Source organism: Neolamprologus multifasciatus, chromosome 6, assembly GCF_963576455.1.
Source record: "Neolamprologus multifasciatus chromosome 6, fNeoMul1.2, whole genome shotgun sequence".
Lineage (NCBI taxonomy): Eukaryota > Metazoa > Chordata > Actinopteri > Cichliformes > Cichlidae > Neolamprologus > Neolamprologus multifasciatus.
Window position 1 is genome coordinate 31,221,096 of NC_140444.1, and position 24,782 is coordinate 31,245,877.

At 39.8% G+C, this 24,782-nt stretch overlaps 1 protein-coding gene and 1 long non-coding RNA gene across 4 annotated transcripts in view; both read left to right on the forward strand.

The window, feature by feature from the left end:
• LOC146517339 (zinc finger protein GLIS2-like) overlaps positions 1 to 24,782 on the forward strand; it is a 340,746-nt gene that overhangs the window by 26,987 nt on the left and 288,977 nt on the right. For 2 of the 3 annotated variants that reach the window (XM_085163087.1, XM_085163088.1), the window contains exon 7: positions 1,538 to 4,822. In XM_085163087.1, coding sequence (XP_085019213.1) covers positions 1,538 to 2,211 — 674 coding nt within the window. In that variant the 3' untranslated portion in view covers positions 2,212 to 4,822. Of the gene's footprint in view, positions 1 to 1,537; positions 4,823 to 24,782 lie in introns of those variants that run through there. The other variant, XR_014874584.1, reaches the window with a different exon arrangement.
• On the forward strand, positions 19,945 to 21,616 carry LOC146517340 (uncharacterized). The gene is made up of 2 exons (XR_014874702.1): positions 19,945 to 21,423; positions 21,505 to 21,616. It is a non-coding gene; the product is annotated as an uncharacterized LOC146517340 (long non-coding RNA).

The window sequence follows — 24,782 nt, forward strand, 5'->3', positions numbered from 1 at the left end:
ATAGCTCCAGTACTGTTGGCGTGCCATGATCTCCAACCACTGTTTTGTAACTTTAGTATACGGGACAGAGTTGTCTGTCCAGCCAAAAGCCCAAATCTGATTTTTAATTAAACAGAGGTCAGTTCAAGACTGTGACCAATTCACATGGGAAACAAAATTTGTTCCCATTTAAAAATATTGTGAAAAACCCAGACGTCTATGCAGGTTTTCACCATCCAGGTCATAGTAGTATTAAGACCTTGACTGATGGTATCATAATCCACCACCCCTGTTTAATGATGGTCATTCACATTACAATTTTATTGTTCAAGCACAGTATAGGCAGCAACAGCTATTGTAATCTAATCTATGTAGATGATTTAAACGCCTCCATAATTTCCTTAATTAATAGTATTCTTAGTCTGATTCTTTTCAAACCATTTAAAACTCCTAAACAGGAACTTTAACGCACACACACCTGGCTTCAAGTGACCTCAGTAGTTTACATGAAGGGTGTGGCAAGGTCTCATAGTTGTTTCACCCTTAAATGACCCACATCTTTTTTCACACCTTGGCTCATGTGAGCACTCAGATGATCAGCAGTGGTTCTCCTATTAGCATCAACTCCAAAGGGGATAACCCCCACCGGGGTTTAAATACCTGGGATTTGAAAAAGTCTCTTGGATGAGAGTTGAAACATCTTTATAAACTTATTGTTATATTGTTTTTTTTCAAGCTCTTAAGACTGAAGAATGACCCCCCCCCCCCCCCCCAAAGCCAAAACAAAAACAGATCTGAACAATAGATCATGCTTTTTACTACTCACAGGTTGTCAAAGTGAGCCTTCAGACAGTCGTTTGAAGAAGTTTCACATTACTATGTGAATGTAATGTTGATGTTGTTGTCCATTGTTCTGTTTGGTTTCATTTCATCTCATTGATTTAACAGTAAGCATATGTTTAATTTTTCATACATTACAATCTTGATTATCAATTAGAGTTTATAAGAGAAGTGTTCAAAATGTTCATGTTGCTGAAAACATGAGAAACGGCTCCCTTCAACAAACATCCTACTGCTACCTTTATTTTCTGGGTACACACTTGCGAAAGAGATTGCAAATTTACACGATTTAACTTGCTTAAATAAAATCTACAACAAACACACACACACACACCTCCACCTCTCAAAATACTACTCTAATAATGTAAAGAAGGAGCAAATTAAACCTTTTGGAAAAAAAAGGAACGTCCCAGTGAGGCTCTTACAAAAGGCGACATAATGGGATTTGACCATTAAAAATAAAGTATTTTATATCTTTTGTTCTTATGCAGTATTTTATTTTGTTCTTTTAAAAAGTGTCACATCGTAATAACACTTTCTTCTTTGTTCCTTTCCTTGTTAAGCAATGACACACCATGAATTTTAAGAGTTAGAAACAAACTGACAACATCCTTCTCTGGCATTGTTCTAAAAATCAAATCATTTCTTTCCCCTCCATTTCTCCTTCCTTTGTCCTTCTGTCTCTGACTCATATTTGTTTGTTTCTCTTTTCTTCCAGGGGAAAAGCCTTACATCTGCCCCTATGAAGGCTGCAGCAAGCGCTACTCCAACTCTAGTGACCGCTTCAAGCACACTCGCACCCACTACGTGGACAAGCCTTACTACTGCAAGATGGCAGGCTGCCTGAAGCGCTACACAGACCCCAGCTCCCTACGCAAGCACATCAAGGCTCATGGGCACTTTGTTGCCCAAGAGCCGGGGAGTTCAAGTAGGTCAGGGACAGGGCTGGGCCTTCCTATCCACCAGAGTGCCACTGAACAGCCCTCTGTAGGCGGGGCTCCTGTCATCATCCCTGGGGCTGCTGCAGCCCTTCTTGGGGGCCTTGGGACGTCCTTGCCACTCTCTGCTTTTTGCCATGCCAGAGCTCTAGGCCACCACCGGGCACCGCTCTTTTCCATGGGTGGAGGAGGAAGCATGGGATCACTCAGCCTTTCAGACTCCCCACTGTTGCGCTTTGGACTTTCAGCTGCATCTATGTTTGGGCTGGGGGCTTTGGGAGGTCTGGGGCAGGTGGTAAGAAGGGAGCCAGAGGACGGGGAGGAATCAGAGGAAGGAGAGGACGGGGAAGTGCTGAATCTCTCTGCAGGGGTTGGGGCGAGACAAAGTGACGCTTTGTCTTGGGTGGTGGTTCCATCAAGGGCGCTACTCCTCAAACCAGCTGTTGTTAGTTAAGATGAACTGTCAGCAACTCAGAGAACCAGAGAGTTTGACTTTGTGTTTTTCCAGCCTGCCATCATCATTATCACCATGTCTCATACTAACATTTTATCAGAAATCACTGGCATCTCACAGGGATACGTGCAAGATATTCTTTGGTTTGGGCGTTAAAATGTATTAGTGTAATAGTTTAAAAAAGGTACATAACATGTGAGACTCACTCTGGATACCTTGGTGCCACATTAAGATACGATGAAATGTCTTTATGTTGGCATATCATGGAAAATCCAGATAATTCTATCTACAGTCCCTCAGTGTAAACCTCCATCACTTCCTTTTGTTGATATATTGTTGCTCTTTAAAACAGGACCTTCTTCCTCGTTTGTGTTGTATTAAGGAGTTAAACCAAAGGTGTAGATCTCTGTGAAGCTGGTGGCTCCTGACAAAACACTAGTATTTAATACCCGGGCATGAAAATGTATTGGTTTTACTAACATAATGCAGTGCATATGACTGTGGAAAGCTTTTGTGGGTGTATAAGGTTATAAAAATCCCTTCCACAGTTAGAGCCATGCAACAGTTCAGCCATTCCAACCAATAATAACTAAAGACAGACTTGAGTACAGTGGTCTTGTATTGAGCAAATCTCCAGCAGGGCCTTTTTGTACTGCATTACAGTTATTTTTTTTACACCATACATGCATTTAGCTGTCTTAACTTTGAAAAGGTCAGTTCATCCATATTGCAAAGAAAAGAAAAAAAAGCCAGATCCTTAATCATAGCATGCAGACCCACTTCATATTTTTTTTCACATTGACCTGAGATACCTACTGAGTATCTCTACAGCTCTAGTTGTTATCTGGGTAATGTTAAATCATCAGTGCAAACAGTTTCTTCTGTTGAAATACTTTGAAATACTCCTAAGGATAGCAATGTTGTTTGGATAATTTCCTCAACCACTATAGCTGTTTGTAAGTTCATATAATAGTGACTCATACAGTAATGACCATACCCACCTTCATAGTCTGTTTTACTCTAAATTAAACCATAGTTTACCAAGTTAATATCATGGTGAGACTTGAAACTGGGGCCTGAGATAATAAACCCACTAGGAAATGTTTACTCCAAAGAGAAACAAAACCACATCGCTGCACAGCTAAATAACAGAAGTTAGGGAATATGTGTAATCTGGGTGAACTGAGCCTTCATAAACCCATCTTTTTAATTTCATCTACAGCTTGATTTCCTAAAGGATTTTTCCACAGGCAAGCTCGTGGATTAAATTTACCAAAGCTGCTAAGGAAAAACAGCTGGCACCCTGGCCTTGTGTAGTTTTTATGCTCGACAACCCCCACAGAGTGCTTCCATCGACTCAGATTGTTTCCTAGACAATAAAGATGTGAGGAAACAAGGACGTGGGGAGCAATAGGAAGTACGGTCCACACACCCAAACACACACAATTGTGTAATATTAAAACATACAATATAGAGCTACCCTTGATACAGTTGATTTTATTTGAGCTGTTTACACAATATTTATGCATATAAAGAGGTAATTATGTGTTTATGGAAAAGATTTTGCACAGCAGTCTTCTTATAGATTGTACTTAAGTCAGTTTGAAATCAAAATCTTTGACTCGGTCTGATCATGTAAAGGTTTCTATGGTTTCAGTTTGGTACACCAGTTGCTACGTGCAATATGTAGTCCTGGTATATCCCCTCACCTGCTTAATTTCCAAGCCAAAAGCAAACAGAATAATTGCCTTGCCTCCAACCCCCAAAAAATATTGATTTAAAAATGCTAAATCACAAGAGGTCTCACGCTACACAGGACAATGTCGGCAGTTATCTCACTAATTTGCACACAGAAAAGTGCTCAGTGTTGCTCTCATATCTCCACTGCTGTTTATTTTAGCTAACAGTAAAACCTCGACTCAGACTTAGAACACAATGACGTGTGACAGATTTTATTCAACACAAAGCTATGTTGACCATGTGATTTTTCTAATCGCAAGAAGAACGAACTAAAAAACAAAACGAAAAACAAACATATTGACACAAGTGAAGGTCGGAGCTCCTTCACTCGCAGATTATATTAGTTTAGTGTTTGTTGTACTAATCGTTTCAAGACAATGGTCTAAACAGGATCAGCCCTGCCTGAAGGAATAATTCTTGTGGGTAGACAAAGGTGTGTATATGGCAATAATGATTACACATTTGCTTTGAACAAATGTTGAGACATGGCATGAGTAGGAACAGAAAAAAAAAGCAGTCTGTCCAGAGGCAGTGAAGGGGAAGCGTTTGACGATGGCCACACATGGCCAGTATCTGTGTTGATCTTGTATTCCTGTTTGCACATCCTCATCAGTATTTCAAAGGTGCCCCAGTAAGTGCCTTGTGTTTCAGCTAAAATATATCACTCAGTATATGGAACATATGTACTCAGCTGTAAAGTGCATATATATGCTTTTTTTTTTTTTTTAAATTACATTTTAGGAAACGTTAAACTTTTTAAAGGCTTGACAACAGATGTGATTTGTACATCAGGACGACTGCAACACCTTTTAAACACTCCACCAATGTTTATGACTATGGCAATGACTCAGTGTCAATAAATGCATTAAAGGAGAGAGTGTGACACCATTGTGTATTTTTTGTGCTGTGATGTTTTTTGTTTTGTTACTTTACAAGTTGAAATAGAAGACTACATGGTAGAATAAAGAATTGTAATAAATTAGGGTTTTTCTTACTGTGCGTGTCCACTCTTATGCCCACTCACAGTTAGAGTTTGCCTCTGCTGTTTCATTCGTTTGCGATATATGACATCAGGTAGCTTCCTTGTATACCAGCATGAATAGAAAGCAGAAAAAAGCAGACAAACAGGTATCTTCTTCTTGATGTGAAAGAATTACCACGTGAATGTTACTGATAGCTCCTAAGTGGGTTATAATCAGTGTTGGGACTAACGCGTTATTAAGTAACGCGTTACAGTAACTACGTTATTATTGTGGTAACGAGCACGGTAACTAGTTATTATGGCAAAATCACGAACGCGTTAGTCGTTACTGGGATTTAGATAGGGTCGTTACTCGTTACTTCGTGTGGTGGCTATCACGGAGCTTCCACAGATTCTGTAACATTAGCAAGTGGTGGAGGCAGCAGGTGGATGAGGGAAAGGGGACGCAAAAGGAAAAGAGACCCGAGGCGGCCGCCGGTCCAAGTGTGAACTGAACTTCAGGTAAGAAGTTATGACCTGCAGTCTATCTGGGTCAGATATAAACCAAGTTTAGGTGGAGTTTGTTTTCGTTATTCTGGCTTTTTCCGTACTGCGTACTAGCTAGCATGACGGAGTTTCTATACAGCTGGGTGGTGCTAGGATGTTACTGATGTTGAACTTTATTTTGTTCATAAGTTATTAGAGTTGCCAACCGTCCCGTCTGGTATTCAGAGAAAATATTACGTGTTTCTTATTGAGGTGAAAAGGAACAGTTTGTCCCGTAATTCAGCTACAATGAAAAAGGCACAAAGCTGAAGTTATTCTGGGTCTTTGCTGCACAGCTGCCTCTTCTTCTTTCATTCTCCCCCTCCCTCTCCTGTTTCTACTTCAATCATGAAAACTGATCAATGATCAGCTGATCGGCTCTCTTGTTTGTTTATCTCCCACTTTGCGCCAGAAAGAGGAAACCAGCGGATGTCGCGTTAAACAACAGCAGCACGTTTAAGCTTGATCAGCTGTTGTTAGGATTTATTTAATATTAATTTCTAGTATCAGCTGATGTTTGCTGGAGCCACAGCTGTAAAGCTGCTGGTCATGATGGTTTGGATATATGGTGAGAGGGAAACATGAAGATGAAACCAGGAGATGTCCTTACTGAATCATCAGAGCTGAACAGGTGATGGAGAAACAGGTTTACCTCTTAGGTGACATGGATGAGTTGAAGGGAAGTTATGAACTGTTTCTGAGAGACAGATAACACCAGGATCCTTTTTTAGGTAGCTGCCAGCTGGTAACTGTGCAGGTGCGGATCTAGCAAAGTTTTGCCAGGGGGGCAGGTAGGGCATTAACAGGGAGAGGTGGGCACAAAGAAATACTTTTCTTTCTTATTCTCATTTAAAATGTCTCGCTTTTAAAAAATAATTATCTGAATCTTACAACAAACAATTGATAGATTGATACATATATACCATCAAGACAGTGAACATCACTGTCACAACAGTGTTTGTTTTCATTCAAAGGCTTTATGATTTTTCCTATAATGGCGGCCGGTCTCTAGTCAAAATGCCCGGGCCAATTTTCTGTCCCAGTCCAGCCCTGTATGCAGCTCATCTGCAGTCTGGTGTTACCTACATCTTCATATTCAGAAGGCAGAATTTCCGAGTTCTGAGTACAATCAAAGCACCACGACTGCAGTTTTTGTGTTGGATGTAAAAAGCGCACATGACGCTGTGACGTAGGCTAGAATCATGGCAGCAGTCAATGATGGTCCAGGTGTGGGATTTCTCTCGTGGAAACATGCACATTATCTTTTCCTTTCTATTGGTAGGTGGCACAGTGCACTGAGGCAAGTAAGCAGCTAGAAGACTGGCAAAGTTATGGAAGCAACACATTAACAAGAGAATTCTGAGTAAAACCAAAGTTACTTTCCCTGGTAACTAGTTACTCTGAAAGTAACGAGTAACTTGAGGTAACTGAGTTACTTTTGATAGAAGTAACTAGTAATGTAACTAAGTTACTATTTTAAAGTAACTTACCCAACACTGGTTATAATAACATGTCTCCACATCTCGGGTGACATATTAACAATAAAACGTCTCTGATGGGTGTTGCAATGGCATGCCTGTCACAGCTTTGGTTATAGTAAAGGCCTCTCTTCCCCTCCAGGTAGGTAATTGTTCGTAGGTGAGAAAGAAAATCAGTAAATATTTGACGTGTAACTACACCTTTGTAATGAAAGCCTTAGGTTTCAGCACTTGGAGAAGTAATACAGTTGTATAAACATTGTAAACGTGTAATCTTTCTCTGGACTGAAGACAGTGGATTGGTTGCAACAAGTTTTATACCTCCAATCCAAAACCTCATGGGGTGATGACACTCAATCTGCAAATGCTCACTTAGACCCCTAGTCCCCACCCTAACCCTAATTCTAACCTTGATTGGACAGACATGAACTGCCAGCCTGAGGAAATAGGACATTTAAATGCTGTGGCTGTGGTATATAACATTCACACACAAACACAAAAAAAGAAAGAGGAGGAAATGGAGGGATGGGATTCCAACCAATTACTGGCTTATTGTGGTTAACCACAGAAGTGTCTGATAAAAATGTCATGGGAAAATCCCCCCAGCAGGGAAAGGTTAATTGTTGATTCTAAATGACCTGTAGGTGTTAATGTGAGTGTAAATCCTAGTCTGCTCCGAGTTAACCCTCCCCATTTCTTTAATTGAATCTATGAAAGATGCCAACAATAAAACAGTTTGATAGGCATAAAAATATTATTTCTGCACCAATAGGATATTCTCCAAAGAGCCATCACCTGAAAATCTAGTGGATCTCTGCATGATGTGGAACTGTGGGGGATAAAAGAAAAAGTGGTGTTGCTTAAAAACTACCTGCAATAGATGAATAGTATCTGAAATTAAGAAATTAAAGAAATCTACCAAATACCTGAAATGAGAAGCCTCATTAGAAATGGTCTCAGAAGGTTAGCTGTCAAGGAAGGTTAACATGGAGCAAAGGCTGAGGTTGCCAAATTACAATTGTCATGCCTCTTATCAAGGAGTGAAATCAGATTCCAGAATTTTGAGTCAAACGGTCATGAACTTATGAGGCGTACAACAGTGACTGCTGCATTTCAAGCCAGTGATGTTGGGCATTTTGGCGAAATTGGATGGAACTGCGAACATATACAAACAATACAATCTTATTGGTGATGGCTTTTGCTTTGGCATGACAATGGCCCCAAACACAATGCCAATTCAGTAAACATGTAGCTGTATGGGAAAACCTTACAGCCTGGAGCCTGGAGCTCAAACTTATTGAAGCAGTGTGGAATCATCTGGACAGAGAACAGAACAAAAGGCAGCCAACACCCAAAGAAGAGCTTGGAATGTCCTTCAAGAAGCCTGGAAACTACTTAAAGAAGTTAGAAGAAAACTACCTCATAGAGGTAATAAAAAAAAGGAAATAAGTTGTAATGCTAGTGATGTTTAATGCTTTATTATAGCATGTTAGCATGCTAATATTGGTGAATTACTAACAATAACACTTACAACAGAGTAGTACCTTTTGTTTTATTATATTTTTTTCAATATTTGAATGTTAATGTTCATAGTATAACTGAATAACATCTTGATATGTTATGATAAAGATACTTAGTAAAATATAAAATTTAGCCTCATCTCTGCACACTGTGACAGACAGAACTTTTTATGTAGTTATCACACAATATAAAAATCATATAATGTATATAATAGAAATATATAATGTCATTGCCATGTTGTTGTTATATTGTTTAAGCTATCTTATATGAAAAAAAGTGTTAAGATGTGGATTGTGTTAAAATAAATATTACAGATGTCATGTAATTAATATATCCTTAGTGCTTATTTTCTTATTATATTGTTTTATGTACTTTAATAATGAAGGTTTGTAAAGCAAGGCCACTTTTGACTCATAAGCTAAGTGCTCAGCCAGATTGAAAAACAGGAAGTTAGTGTAGAGCTATACAAGTATATTAATAAATACAGGAAGCCAGACAGAAAAGAGGAACTTGTACCATATAAGGAGTCTTTGTATCAAAACTGTGTGATGTGTAAAGTACCAAAATAACACCTATATGTGAGACATTTTTAAATTCTAATGTTAGAGTTTCTGCAACTGGCTTTTGGGGCTGTGCAGGACTCTCTCTTCCGGAAGATGATTGAATAAAAAGAAATATAAATGTTTTGACCACTATGAGTCGGTTTTCTCTGTTCTGTCATGGGGATAAAAGAATTGGGTTTTAATATTTGGTGTTTCCACCTGGTTCCCTTTGCAACAGAGAGAACAAACATGGCCGAAGGTTGGATCTGATATGAGGTGAACAGGAGACTGGTCTAAAAATATTTAAAGGTAGGCACAAACCTGTTCAAAGAAAAAGCAAATCTGTGCATATTGGATGAATTAAAAAAAATTGGCTAAGCAAACCTGAGAAAGAGAAAACTGACTGCTTAAGTGGGAAAATTGTGAAGGAGTCCGAAACACTGCAAAAAGAAACATATACAAAATCACACACACAAACAGAAAATGTATTAACCTTACTAACACTTACAAATACAAGAGAGATCATGAAGATTAGACAGCATCCTGAGCATGTGAGTCTGTTTATCATCTTGTCCAAGTCGCTTAGTGTGAAAGGGAAAAAGTGATTAAAGCTTAAAGTAGTTTTTAGAATACTGAATTAGAAGTGCTCTTGTACAGATTGATCAAAACAAGTGATTACTGTAGAAAGAAAACAAAATAATTCAATAATGTGGTAATGTTTAAATTAGATATGGCACGATACCACTTTTTTATGTCCGATACCGATATCAGAAATTTGGATATCTGCCAATACCGATATGAATCCGACATAGTGTTTTTTAATTAATAAAACTGTTTTTTTTAATATCTTACTGCATTCTGTATAAGTTCATACTCAAGTTTAAATAAACAACACTAAAGCTATTCTGTTATACCTGTATGTAAAAAATACACTGCACCCAAAATATTTCATAGTTCAGCAACACTGATCAATCTAATAAACTTAAACCTACTCAATCCTTCCTCTTCCCTTTAAGTACTCTTAAAGAGTACTTAGCAGAAATATTAAGCAACCTAACTAATAGGGTTGCAAACTCCTGCCTTTGTCTGAAAAAACATCCTGTGGTTCCGACATACTAGTGTGGGGAATAAAAATGAGTGTCACCAAAGCCCCTCTGCATATGGTACACCTGCATTCACCGTTAGTGTCGGGCTACGTTAAAGTCACCGTGCGCCAGCGATTACCAATCGAAGGAGTTTCCTTCATTCTTGGTAATGATCTAGCTAGTGGGCATGTTTTTCCCCCGCCAGAAGTTGTTGATGTTCCTGCCCTTGCTGCTGACTCAGGCTCCCCTGCTTCAGAGGTGTTTCCTGTGTGCGCAATTACTTGTGCGCAGGCTCGTAAAATGGGTGAGATTGTGGATTTGTCGGGGTCGTTTATGGCTACACTTGATGAAGACAACTCTTTCGTGTCACCCATTGTAAAAATCTCCACATGTGATGTTCCTGAAATGATTCCTGAGGACATTAATCAGAGCTTGAATATGACCAGAGAAATGTTGATCAAAGCACAGCAGGGTGATCCTTCACTGGTGCCTTGTTTTACCTCTGTTGTGGACAGAGAGGGATCTAAAGCGCCAGTAAAATATTTCCTTGAGAACGGTGTGCTGTTGCGATCTTGGTCTCCTGACTCAACTGATTTACATAGGGTAAATCAGGTTCTGGTGCCAAAGGAATATAGACTCCAGATTCTCAGTCTCGTGCATGATGCAAGCTTAGCTGGACATCTTGGGGTCAAAAAGACGTATCACCATGTACTAGGTAACTTCTTTTGGCCTGGACTAAAATTGGATGTGGTGAAATATTGTCACTCATGTCATACATGCCAGGTAGTGGGAAAGCCAAATAAACCGATTCCGCCAGCGCCTCTTCACCCGATTCCAGCGCTGGGTGAGCCGTTTGAGAGAGTTCTGTTGGACTGTGTGGGCCCGTTGCCAAAAACGAAATCAGGCCACCAGTACATATTAACGGTAATGTGCGCTGCCACTCGTTTTCCAGAGGCTATTCCATTACGTATATTAAAGGCAAAGAACGTTGTGAAAGCCCTCACAAAATTCTTTTCAACTTTTGGGTTACCCAGAGACAAACTTTATGTCAAAGGTGTTTGCCCAGGTTTTGAAGGAGTTAAAAATTAAACATCAAACGTCCAGCCCTTATCACCCAGAGAGTCAAGGTGCACTGGAACGATTTCGTCAAACCCTAAAAACCATGTTGCGCAAATACTGCCTTGAATCAGGTAAAGACAGGGATGAGGGACTTCCACTTTTGCTTTTTGCTGTTAGAGAAACCACTCAGGAATCCCTTGAATTTAGTCCGGCTGACTTAGTTTTTGGACACACTGTGTGCGGTCCCCTGCGACTGCTTAAAGAAAAGTGGTTATCTGAGTTGCCTCAAGCCGAACATAATGTGTTAGATTATGTTTGCAGTTTTAGAGAGCGTCTTTTCCGTGCATGTCAGTTGGCCCGTGAAAATTTGGAACAAACTCAAGGCAACATGAAAGCCCGGTATGACAAAAAGACAGTGGTCCGACATTTTGCTCCTGGTGAAAAAGTTCTGGTGTTGCTTCCTTTAGTTGGGTCTAGCCTCCATGCTCAGTTTTCCGGTCCCTATGAGGTGGACAAAAATATAAGTGACACTAGCTATGCAGTAAAAACTCCTGATCGAAAGAGAAAACTGAGGGTTTGCCATGTTAACATGCTTAAACGCTATGTTTCCAGAGAGGACGCGGCAGCTGAAGAAACCTCTCCCATAGCGCCTTTCTCTGGTCGTGTCCAAATTCATGGGCTGCATCCTCCTGAGGACCCGGCCTTCGCGGTCTACGTGGGCCGGGTCCTCAGAAGGTCGGGTAGGCCGGAGGTAAACGGCTGGGGAAATTGGACGGTTTAGCCTTCTGATTAGCGTCACCGCTGTCTCAGTGGAGTTTAATAAACTCGGCCGTCTGCTCCTTGCTATCTAAAATATAACAGGACACTGGCATAAATTCTCGACTGTCTCACGCTTCTATTTAATCAGTTTTCTGTTTGACGTTTATTCAGCTTTGTGAAAATGCCAGAGGAACCCACCCGGGGGAGGTTTCCCAAAAACAGATCCATACTCCTCCTTACTTAATATCATCCTTACACGCTCCTTCTCGAGCCTGTCATTAAAAATCTTATCTATATCTTCTAGTCGTTTACTAATGAGATCACAAATTTCTGTTGTTAGGGCAACACATGCATCCATTTTCTTGACAACATCTGGAGTAGAAGTATGATTACGTCGGATAGGCTCATACAGTTCATGCACTAATGCTTCTTTAGCCTTAATGTCCGTTTGTGTTCTAACAAGGTCTTCGTTTGAGCAGAAACCTTTCAGCTTTGTTCTAACTCCTCTTGCTAACTCCTTCCAGGACTCATATGCCTTGCTAAATGACCTTTCATTTTTCTTGGCTTCCTGTTCATGCATCTCCTGCCCTTTTTCTGTTAGTCTTCGCTCTCTGGAGCTGGACCTGGCCTGTTGTGCCTCTGTAGATTTGTCTATTTCTTCAACGGGGGACAACATTATTATTAATTTTATTTTTGGCTTGTTGCACCTGCCCTTTTAAGTGTATATATCTGAACTTAAATGGGTTGAGTGGTGGTTTCAGACTTATTAACACTCAACTTAGATATTTACACCTTTAACCTCACAGACTGGCAACAAAACCCAAATAATTTAACACATAATAATACTGATGATGCCCTCAAATCAGACAATTTGCCACTTAAGTTTTTACAGAAGTACAACTGATAGCATAAAGCCATAGATTCAGTCTTAGACATTCTGATGCAAGAAATGTGGGATATTCAGCATCACAAGTTTGCATGCTACTGTGTTAAATACAGAAGAGGTCTTTCTTTCTTGCATTACTTTAGACTGCCATGTTGAAGATCATTTGCTCACACAGCTTACAAGATGCAGATGTGCATGACATTGTATTTATAATGTCCATATTTTGAGTCCTTTACTGATCCAGCAGTCTCTGGGTGATGCGATACACTCCTTTACTCACAGTTCGACGAAAGAATAAGATGAGTGTAGATCGCTGCAAGACAGCGATGAGTTTTCACTGTAGCAGCCCTTGGCATCAAGAACGACAGAAGAGTCTCTAACGGGTGCAGCCATTTATTTCCTCACCACATACGGCTCATTCTCTAGACATTGAGCACCGTGAAAACTATAAAATAAGAAAAAATTGATAACCGTACAGTCCTTTTGAACTATAACAATGAGTAATAACAACAATGAGCTTAAGTTAATTCAGGTAAATTCAAACAAGTAATTCTGAGATATACAGTCACAGATTAAATAAAACAAAAGGGGTTACTTCAAACAGCATCAAGGGGTTACACAGTTCGGTTAAATAAAATATAACAACAGATCACCTCTCATCACATACCTCAGTCCGCTTGCCAAGGGTGCGAACTCCAGTAAACACTTAAACACTTCGGCCCGTTTCTCATGGGGTGCTGCTAGCTTGCATGACACACATGTCTAGCTAAAAAATAGCACATGCATGTAAGTAACGTAAGTAAAGAATAAAAGGTTTTCAGATAGCTCACAATACAAACGCAGCAACATACCTTACATTAGAAACACACTTATCATACTTATCAAAGTATTATCGTAACTTACATGGACTTTGTACAACTTATTCCTGCCACGACAGACCGCTCCATACACGTTACGGGGCATGCCTCTGAGCACATCTGTCCTTAGTGCGACTGTGCATATAGTTCCGACAACCCCCGCAAGGATGACTTATGGTACAGATCAGCGGTTCATTACAATATCCTTGATCTGATTGAAGCTAATTTGCTGCTTTTCTCTGACCATCCTCAGCAGACGTCTGCGCTCTTTCATGATATCGTTGTGGAAGTTGATAAGCCAATAAAACAACATGCTTATAGAGTAAATCCAACCAAGCGGATTTTAATGCAACAAAAAGTTGAATACCTGGTTAAACATGGGTTAGCTGAGCCCAGTAACAGTGCGTGGAGTTCACCCTGTATTTTGGTGCCTAAACCAGATAACACCCCACGTTTCTGTACTGATTTCAGAAAGGTTAATGCAGTCACAAAACCTGATTCTTTTCCTCTCCCCAGAATGGAGGACTGCATTGATCGTGTCGGCTTAGCTACATTCGTCACTAAATTAGACCTGTTAAAAGGGTATTGGCAAGTCCCGTTAACCCGCAGAGCTTCTGAAGTCCCCGCGTTTGTAACTCCAGATCATTTCCTCCAATACACTGTAATGCCCTTCGGGTTGCGAAACGCACCTGCAACATTTCAACGTCTGAAGCAGAAGGTATCGTTTGGAGTGAAAAACTGTGAGGCATACTTGTATGACATTGTCATTTATTCTGCGACGTGGTCAGAACATCTGGAAACGCTCTCTGAGGTGTTCAGACGTTTTTGTGAATCTTCTCTCACATTAAACCTCTCTAAGTGTGAGTTTGGTAAAGCCACCATTACTTATTTGGGGAAACAGGTCGGACAGGGGCAAGTGCGCCCTGTGGCTGCGAAAGTACAGGCCATTGTACAAAACGAGCTCTGCGTCATTTTTCAGGAATGGCCGGTTTTTATCAAGGGTTTTTATTTGGTCTCCAGCGTGTCAGGTGCCATTTAAGTCTGCAAAAGCATTGTTGTACAGTGCACCAGTGCTAACTGCGCCAAATTTTGAGCGCCCTTTTAAAATAGAGGTTGATGCCAGCTCGTGTGGCGCAGGCGCTGTTCTTTTACGGGAAGATGGTCACGGCGTAGATCATCCCGCCTGTTACTTTTCAAAAAAGTTTAACAGACACCAGACCCATTATAGCAGCATTGAAAAAGAGGAGCTTGCCTTACTCCTTGCTTTACAGCACTTTGAGGTCTATGTCGGGTCAAGTGTGCTGCCTGTGCAGGTGTTTACCGATCACAACCGACTAGTGTTTCTTTCCCAAATGCGCAACTCCAACCAAAGACTTATGCGCTGGTCCTTGTTATTGCAAGATTTCAACTTGGAGATCAATTACAAGAAAGGGAAAGAGAATGTGTTGGCTGATACTTTGTCTAGAGCACTTTCTCCTTGAATTAAACATTTTGGGGGTAATGTTAATTCATGGGAAAGGGGGTATTACGACTGTTGTCGTAATTATATGTAAATTTGAGTGTGCAGGTGCTCCTCCGTGATTGGTGCATCCAGGGTGGATGATCGCATCGATTGGCTAAGGACCGGGAGGCAGCGGATAAGAAGAAACCGCCAGGGACAGCCAGGTCATTCATCCTTGGCCCAACCCAACCGGCAGACCGTTCACTGTGTCACTATGTTGGTTAATGTAAGAGCATGTAGGGGTGGACCGCCTTTTTGTTTGATCAGTTTTCTCCTGTTTTTGTTAGGCAGGGAGGAAAGTAATTGTCGTTTGAGTTAATTCTTTTGAGTAGTTAAGTTGTGTTTATCCCTGAGATAGGCTACCTTTTGTTTGCTGCTTTGGCCTTGGGTTCACCCTGAAGTTATGATATGCTCCCTTCCTTTGTTTAACTGCACTCATTGTAAATGAATCACTGTCACAAAGTATTAAGTGTGTGACGTGCTGCTTGGGGTTGGACGGGGATGGATCACCCTTTATGTTGTGGTCTGGCCGCGCCTAGACAGGCCATAACAGGCATTGAACAAATATCTCTGTTTAAATAGCAAATTTAACTAGGCAAGGATTTCAGTAATAAATGCTGGTGTGATTTATTTTTTGATTTTGTTGTGAGAATTTATTAGAGGTTTTAATAGCTTTTCTTTCAGTTTGAGGTCGTATACGCACTTAACAGGGTGCGGTCTACTTCCTCTTTCTGATTCTAAACAGCATGCTTGATGAAAATAGTCAATCACAAGCATGTTTTGGGTGATTCTAAGTGTGTGAAAGTTGTGGGTACTGGATTTGAGTGATTCTGTGTGATTTGTAGAAAATAATAAATAAGCAATAATAACACTACGTGGGTTCATAGCAGAGTGCGTGAAAAGAGGAAGTCTGAGAGAAAAGTGTGTGTGTGGGACGACAAAATTCAGGGAAGCCTGTAAAATGCTGATGAAAGTATTGTGTGAAGGATGCTAAAAAACTGAGCTAAAGAATGGTGATATGTGTGGGAAAAAACAAAAACAAAAAACTGTTAATTGTCTTGATGTCTGAAAGAGCTCTGCTAAGCACGGTGAAGATTTTGATGCGAATGCTTGCAAAGGCAAAGAGCGTAGTATACTTAAGTGTGTGTGCGTGTAATAAGAGTGCATTCTTTTTATATCAACATTTAGCAGAATTACAGAGGGTTTATAGACTGTAAATACAAAAAGAGTTCGATTAGCCTGTAGAAACAGGAAAGAGAGAAACAGATTAAAATATGAGTGTGTGTGGCTGTGTGTGTCTGGCAGGAACATGCTTGCATGCCCATAAAAGGAAACTGGCTGGTGTGTGAAGTGGGCACCCAGAGAGAGAGAGACGAGTTAAAATCTAGGTAGATGAAGAGAATGGATGTCTTAAGAAAAGTAATGAAAATGATATTAATTAAATGTTTTAGTGTGTCAATACAGGTGGACTCTTCTCAACCTGAAAACATGAGTACAGCAGCAAAATGATAGATTAACAGAATTGGGATGAAAACAGGCCAGGCTTTGGCTTAAAATTTTACAGCGTGACCTCTCATTCTGTCTGAAGAAGCTTAAAGGACAGTCAATCTCCTGATGAAGACAGAAGACAGACAGAACCCCGTGCACTTGAAGAATTAACAGCAGGCAATAGACAGTGCAACTGACCTAAAACACTGAAGGGTCAAGCAGCAGCATGTAAGAAAACACTTGATGGAACATGAGTTTTAAATGACAAGCTGCTTGACAAGTGACATGACTGTTTGAAGGCACTGGATGCGATATTTGCCATGCTGGGAGTTAACCTACAAAAAAGACTGAAAAGATCAACAGAGAAGAAACAGAGAAGAAGAAACAGCTGAGTTGGGCCTGTGTTTGCTGGAGATTTGAAGGCCACACAGGACACTGTGAGAAGAGGGACAAGGACCAGTCAGAGGTCAAGCCGGACGAGGTCGAGTGAGAGTGTACAGGATATAATTGGATTGAAAATGGAGGCTGAACTGGTGGAGGTTTAGAAATGTCCAGAGCATCATAACAGTAAGAAAAACAAAAAAAAAAAAAAGGAGAGAGAGAAAGAAATACATAAGCTACTAATTACATGAATGAATAGAAAACACACATACACAAATTGTTACATGTGAAATTATTTTTGGAGAGAATCAGAAGTGAGATAGTTTGAATCCACAGCTCAGTGTAAAGATGCATGAATTAAACCTGATTACAAAAATACATATGCAATGAAGAAGCAGCTTACACTCAACATTAATATGAACATATAACATAAACGCAATAAAGACACGCTTACACCTATGAATGTGAATACATGACATAAATTGCCGTTTTTGGACTGAGAGAGAGAAATGTGTTGTTCAAGCAATGATGATAATAATGAAAATGTCTTAGTTTTGTCACTTTTACACAGCAAATCCAGCATGTCCAAATTAACACTGTCAGATCTGATTTCAACACTTTTAAAGTGTCTATATGGGTCCACACCAGAGAGTGTTAATTTAACTCTTTTTGGAGAGTTGGTATGTTAACTCTGATTTAGTGTTAAACACCAAATCTCTCTGGAGTTGATAATTTAACACTTGGTGTTAAGAGTTTATATATTAACTCTCAAAGAGTATTTTAGTTTAACTACGTAAGAGTTATCTTCTAATTAATTCTAAAAAGCGGGAATTTTACTGTTCTGAACTTCTAGAAATTTCTTTTGGAAATAAACATTTACTAAAAAGACGCAATGGTTTTTGAAAAACATTTATTCTGAACTGTGCACCACAATTTCAAAACATTTTCTGAAAGATGTAACAGTGTACATGTTCTCACTTTCATTAGAATTTCGTTTATCAAAAGGTCTGACATAGGTGAGCTGGTAAATGCAAATAACAGCATTCTCATCACTTATTTCAATAAATACAAAATACAATATGCATGTCCTTCATTCATCACTTTGTGGAACTTCAACGCACTTCTGCTCTCCCCCATATTCCATCTTCACAAGCATATCCTATGTGGAGATTGAATAAAAATTAGTTGACACTAATTAATGGCACAAATCAATTGCAGCACAGTAAAAAAAAAAAAAGGAATCCTTTTTGAGCCATTACTTGTGTAAAGTATTTTCCCAAAAGACAAGGACACAGACAACAGGTAATACTGAACTAAATGTAAAACCTCAACCTTTTTCATTTTTACCTAAACCGTGTGCACAAAACTCTGGAGGGATCTAAATGCTAACGTAGAACTCAGTCAGGACATCTGCTACTGCTGTTTGCTCGTTTTTTATGGGAGATCGTTTTCAGGCTTCAAGTAGCACCATTATACCAACATTTCACATTCTAGACATTGTTTTAAGTGTATTTGACCAAGAAATTTGACTGAAAATTCACATGCAAGCTTTTTTTCAAGGCTGTGGTATTTGCCCGCAAACAATACCTTTCAGCTAGCTAAAACAGAATATTATGCTATCACCGAGCAACATGGCTAATGCCTTTCACACAGCTTTGTCTCAACTCCAAAGAGCCACAGAAGTAAAAACTATTAACAATAATTGAAACAATCTTTGAAAACATGACTTACCAAGCATGGCAAACAACTCAAATATGTAGAGCAAAATGTTCTGAAACGGCTTCACTTCAGCTTCGATTGGAGCCGTGCTGGGGGCGGAGTCTGTGAATTTACTCTATTGGTGTCATAGCCCCTGTAGGAGTTCAGAGTTAAGAGGTCAAGAGTTAATGTTTCCATTGTAACACCTCCAGATTTGAAATAGAAACACTCATTTTTAACACTCGATTTTAACTACTATCATTTTACACCTCAGAGTTACATTAAAAGAATGTGACTCTACTTAGAGTAAAATTAACTCTAAGACTACTAACACCAAAACATTTAACACTTTTGAATTTGCTGTGTAGGTGCAAAGCAGACCTGGATCAATTTTCCACATGCAGCAGTCGGAAGAAAGTTATAGGTTAACATCACTGGAAACGTTCAAGTTTCTGGTTGAATTATTTACAGCGCCATGTGTCACTGAACCTGACAAGCGAGCTCTCACTTCTGGCACTCCTGAAGACAAGGAAGAGCAATAACAAAGAGCAATAACATGGCAGTTAAAGAGAGACAGTGGAGAATGCAGGACAAAGCGGAAAGAGAACTGCCTGGTATTGGACTGTTGAAGTGGGAGAGGACAACGGAGTGAGAGGAGTAGGTCAGAACACAGAGGAATGCTGTTATTTATTTAAAGGAGAGAGTGTGACACCATTGTGTATTTTTTGTGCTGTGATGTTTTTTGTTTTGTTACTTTACAAGTTGAAATAAGACTACATGGTAGAAAGAAGAACTTTTATAAATTAGGGTTTTTCTTACTGTGCGTGTCCACTCTTCTCTATTTGTGTTATGCCCACTCACAGTTAGAGTTTGCCTCTGCTGTTTCATTTGTTTGAGATATATGACATCAGGTAGCCTCCTTGTATACCAGCATGAATAGAAAGCAGAAAAAAGCAGACAAACAGTACGGAAGCGTAGAGCTGCCACCCAGGCAAAAGAAAAATAGAAGTGTATCACGTTATAATGTAGGTTTATTGTTCTGACAAGATACTTTTCCTGTTTGTACAATATACTATCATGTTTGTACAATATACTTTTCACGTTTGAACAACATAATATCACGTTATTACAATATACATAATTATCATGTTCGTACAATATAAATATTATATTGTACGAACGTGATGATTATATTGTACGAACGTGATGATTATATTGTACGAACGTGATGATTATATTGTACGAACGTGATGATTATATTGTAATAACGTGATATTATGTTGTTCAAACGTGAAAAGTATATTGTACAAACATGATAGTATATTGTACAAACAGGAAAAGTATCTTGTTAGAACAATAAACCTACATTATAACGTGATACACTTCTATTTTTCTTTTGCCTGGGTGGCAGCTCTACGCTTCCGTACCATATACAAACAATACAATCTTATTGGTGATGGCTTTTTCTTTGGCATGACAATGGCCCCAAACACAATGCCAATTCAGTAAACATGTAGCTGTATGGGAAAACACACAGTGGAATACTATCAGTCATGGACTGGCTTCTCCAGAGCCTGGAGCTCAAACATATTGAAGCAGTGTGGAATCATCTGGACAGAGAACAGAACAAAAGGCAGCCAACACCCAAAGAAGAGCTTGGAATGTCCTTCAAGAAGCCTGGAAACTACTTAAAGAAGTTAAAAGAAAGCTACCTCATAGAATTCAGGCTGTTTTGAAGAAGGTCAGTGCATTTATTAACAGTGACTCAATGTGCAACACTGAAGGTCAACATTAGTGATGGTTCCAGTCTCCTCAAGGCAGGATTATTTTCAGATTCACACAGATTCTCCAAGACTAAAAGTTCACCGCTCTCCAGCAAAGGTTTCTCTAGAAGAATTTGCACACAAGGAAAAGCCAGGTAAGTTCCTCTCTCACAGGTAGCACAATCTCAAAAGTTGGGAGCCAGACTCCATCAACTGTAGCAATTCAACAATCCAGAGAAGACTGAAGGTCTGGCACTACCTTAAGTAGCGGTCACAAACAAGGACATCAGGGACAGGTGTGTGATTACTCCAGGTGTGTGGAGGTAGAAGGTGAGGAGAGTCCTGCTTCTGCACAAAACCCAGACCAATAAACACACAATATAATGGGGGAAAAAAAGTAGTGAGCTGACTGGAGAGGACAGAAGGATCATGAAAGCCTTTTTCTGTATGTTTCTACGTTTTGATTAAATGCTGAACCTGTTTTCCATTTTCCAAACAAAATTGAAAGAAGTGATGGGTGGCTCAAACCTTTTGCAAGATATTTCATAATGTCTGCAGATACCTAGTTCTGTGGTCTAAAGCATAAATGCATCTTCCAAACTTAAAGTGTGTTGAATAAGAAAAGGCGTATATGTTCGGTCAGCTTAGTGAACTAAACAGAGCAGTTTGAACTTTGGACTTTTATGTCATTGTTTCTGATTTAGTCAGAGCACTGAGGTAAATATAATGAATAGAAAAGATTAATCCTTTAATCGTCTGCCCGGCCAGCTCCACAAGGCAAAATGTGTTTTGTGTACATTCTCCTCTCTCCTCCCCGCCAGGGCAGAGGTCACTGCAGGCTCTCGCCCTTGGCACACACACCTGCATCTCGTCAGGCTCTAATTATGAGTTGGAATCTTAAGGCTGGGACACAGACAGCCTCACCGCTGGATGATTGTGCTAGACACGTCAGTAAACCTCAGCCTGGTATCCTTAAGCGTTGTGACCTGCTGTGATCTCTGTGTAACCCTCTTTTCTCCTGTGCACAGTTTCCCCGGACCCGTGACCAACCTGTTGTTTGAACCGTTGTAAAGAAGAAGAGCTAGCGTGTATGTGACTCCTATCCCGGACTTCCCTTTCAGACCCAGGACTCCCGCTCCCCTCACTGTATATATCTGCACCTGGTGACTGTGTAAATAAACGTTGTTTTCCCCTGAACTCTGCGCCTGAGTCCTACCACACCGCATGACAACTTTGACCTAATCACTAACATAAGCACGTTAATATCCTCAATGCTTACAAGTGAAAGGAAATAAGTTGTAATGCTAGTGATGTTTAATGCTTTATTATAGCATGTTAGCATGCTAATATTGGTGAATTACTAACAATAACACTTACAACAGAGTAGTACCTTTTGTTTTATTATATTTTTTTCAATATTTGAATGTTAATGTTCATAGTATAACTGAATAAAATCTTGATATGTTACGATAAAGATACTTAGTAAAATATAAAATTTAGCCTCATCTCTGCACACTGTCAGGCAATTTGTCAAAATGTTAGACAGACAGAACTTTTTATGTAGTTATCACACAATATAAAAATCATATAATGTATATAATAGAAAGATATAGCTACCCTAATGTCATTTCCATGTTGTTGTTATATTGTTTAAGCTATCTTATATGAAAAAAAGTGTTAAGATGTGGATTGTATTAAAATAAATATTACAGATTAAAACTATGTTTAGGGTGTCGTGGATAAATACAACAAAATAAAACTAGTACCGGTAGGGGAGACTGGGGATAGTTGTAACGTGGGTCAGTTGTAACACTTCCAATTTCTCCAATCAGGGCTAAGTTTCAAATGATGTGACTCATTCTGTGCATGCCCAACTCAGTTCTGCTATCACATGTGAAAAATCAGCACATTTTGTCAAACACAGACAATTTAACACAAAAAAAAGTAATTTGTATGCCAAAAAGTAAGTTTTTCTACTTTATTTCAATTTCTAATAGCATTATCTGCTTTGCAGTTAAACTCATCAAACTTAAATTATGTTATTTGTATGTCTATGGGGATATATTCTGTGTAGGTCTTTAGTGCTAATGTTTTAGCCGTTGGCTGTAATGTTAGCTAGTTCATGGCTATATGAGTCTGGGTCAGTTGTAACAATAATGCAGATGTTACAACTTACCACACTATTACTTTAACTTATATTAAACAAGTTGGGGCAACGACATCAGCAGAGAGAGGTTCACTGGTCACCTTTGTATATGCGGTGAATGCCATTGGCAACACAATTCCTCCACTGTTTGTGTTCCCACACATACATTATGCAGACCACTGTGTCAGAGATGGACCAATAGGAAGTATTGGTAGTGGAAATAAATCAGGATGGGTGCAAGAAACAGATTTCCTCATCTTTCTGAAGCACTTTGCAAACCACACCAAGGAAAGCCATGATAAAAAGTAATGGAATTGCGATGCTGGTGAACAACTACATTTTTTCAGCTTCATTGTTATGTTCAAAATTGGTGCAAGAGCTGTAGGTTATAATGCCCACTGAGGCAATGAGGCCAAACTCAAGGAAGACCAACCAAAATTAATGAAATATTCAGTTGCAGAAAATTCCATAATTTGTCTTTTTTGGGGGGGTTGGCATATGTTCAAAAGCTAGATTCATGTATTCATGTGTTGAATAAACAAAGATTACATGTGAATGTTTTGTTAGTATCCTTATTTCATTGTGTTACATTTCACCTGAGGATATGTTACAACTAACCCAGACTATGGGGTTAATTGTAACATTTCACTCTTTGTGTTTGAGGCCATATCATGCAATGGGTAATTGTGCTGCAGAGAAAATAGCTGCACTATTTAATAGCCGAGACATGTAAATACTTTGCATTACATTTTGAATCCACTACCTTAAAAGAGCTCTAATTTACAGACAGAAATGTCAAAAATGTTACAACTATCCCCGGTCTCCCCTACCGAAAAAAGATTTATTCATAACACACGTGAAAAGACCCAGGAAAACCGAGTTAACGATAAAAACGATAACAAAATAACGCTGAAAACCGATAAAAACCCTGAAAACCATACATTGCACACCAGAACCTCTACTCTCGCGGCCCGGTACCAAACGACTCACGGACCGGTACCGGTCCGAGGCCCGGGGGTTGGGGACCGCTGATTTAGAATACTTTACCACCCTGTTTCCCTTCCTTAAGAATGGCTTGTTGACAGACACAACTGCAAATAACACTTGCGGGAGCTTCTCAGCAGAGGAATCTTTTTTCTTTTCTTTTTTTTAAAGCATAAGAAACACAAGCTCTTTGTTTCCCTCGTTATATGGGATGTGGCGTTAGAAAGCTATCTTTCGTTCCAAATCGATGCTTAGACGAAAAGGCGCAACACTATATGGATTAAAGCACTGGGCTTGTTCATCTTTGAATTCAAGTGTTTTCAGGCCCAGGTTTATAAAATCGAGCACCTGGCCTTGCAGTGTGTGTCTAAAGAGCTCACTGCTCTCAAAGTGCACAGCGTGGTACAAGCCAGGTCATGATATATCTTCCCACCTAGATATCCCGGTATTCGTCTGATAATGTTGTCGTACAGGGAGAGATTGTTAGGAACCACAGCACCTCAGCCGTTAAAAGGCACTTGACAGTGTAGAGTGCCGAGAGGAGCGTAAAAGTTGTCAATACTCGGCTGACTCCTTCAATATTAAAAAGAATGCGTCTCCTCCCATGCACACAATTTTTGTGGTTAAGACCCTTCCTACTCCCATAGACATCCATATTAATACCATAAAAGACCACATGCAGTAAATTTTCAGATTACAGTTAACTTGAGTGGAAAGATGAGCTGGTTCTAATTAGGGGGAAATTACAAACTGTCAGGGTGGGTGTAGAAAAGAGGACTGTATGCAGGACTCCTTTGGGAGAAGACAGTGGATTTATTTACAGTGCAGTAAAGGTGCAACAGTTCAATAATATATATATATATATAGTGATGGCTGCCCAGGTGTGGTTTCCTCCTTTTCCTCCTAGCAGTGCTCGTGGCCGTGAAGTGAAAACACGTAGTGACTCCTTCCAAACAGTTATCCCAAGTGGCGGTCCAGCTCCCGTGATCTCTCTCTCCGTTTCCCTCCTAGTGGCAAACACACAAACACACACGGAGTAACTAAACAATCCTCAGATCAACATAACTGCCACAAAAACCATCCGCGCTGCTCTACCGTGCTTCACACAATGATCCAGCGCAGACCGAAACTCGATCTCCCTGTTAAGAAGGCAGCCCGGGAGATGGCGGATAATTG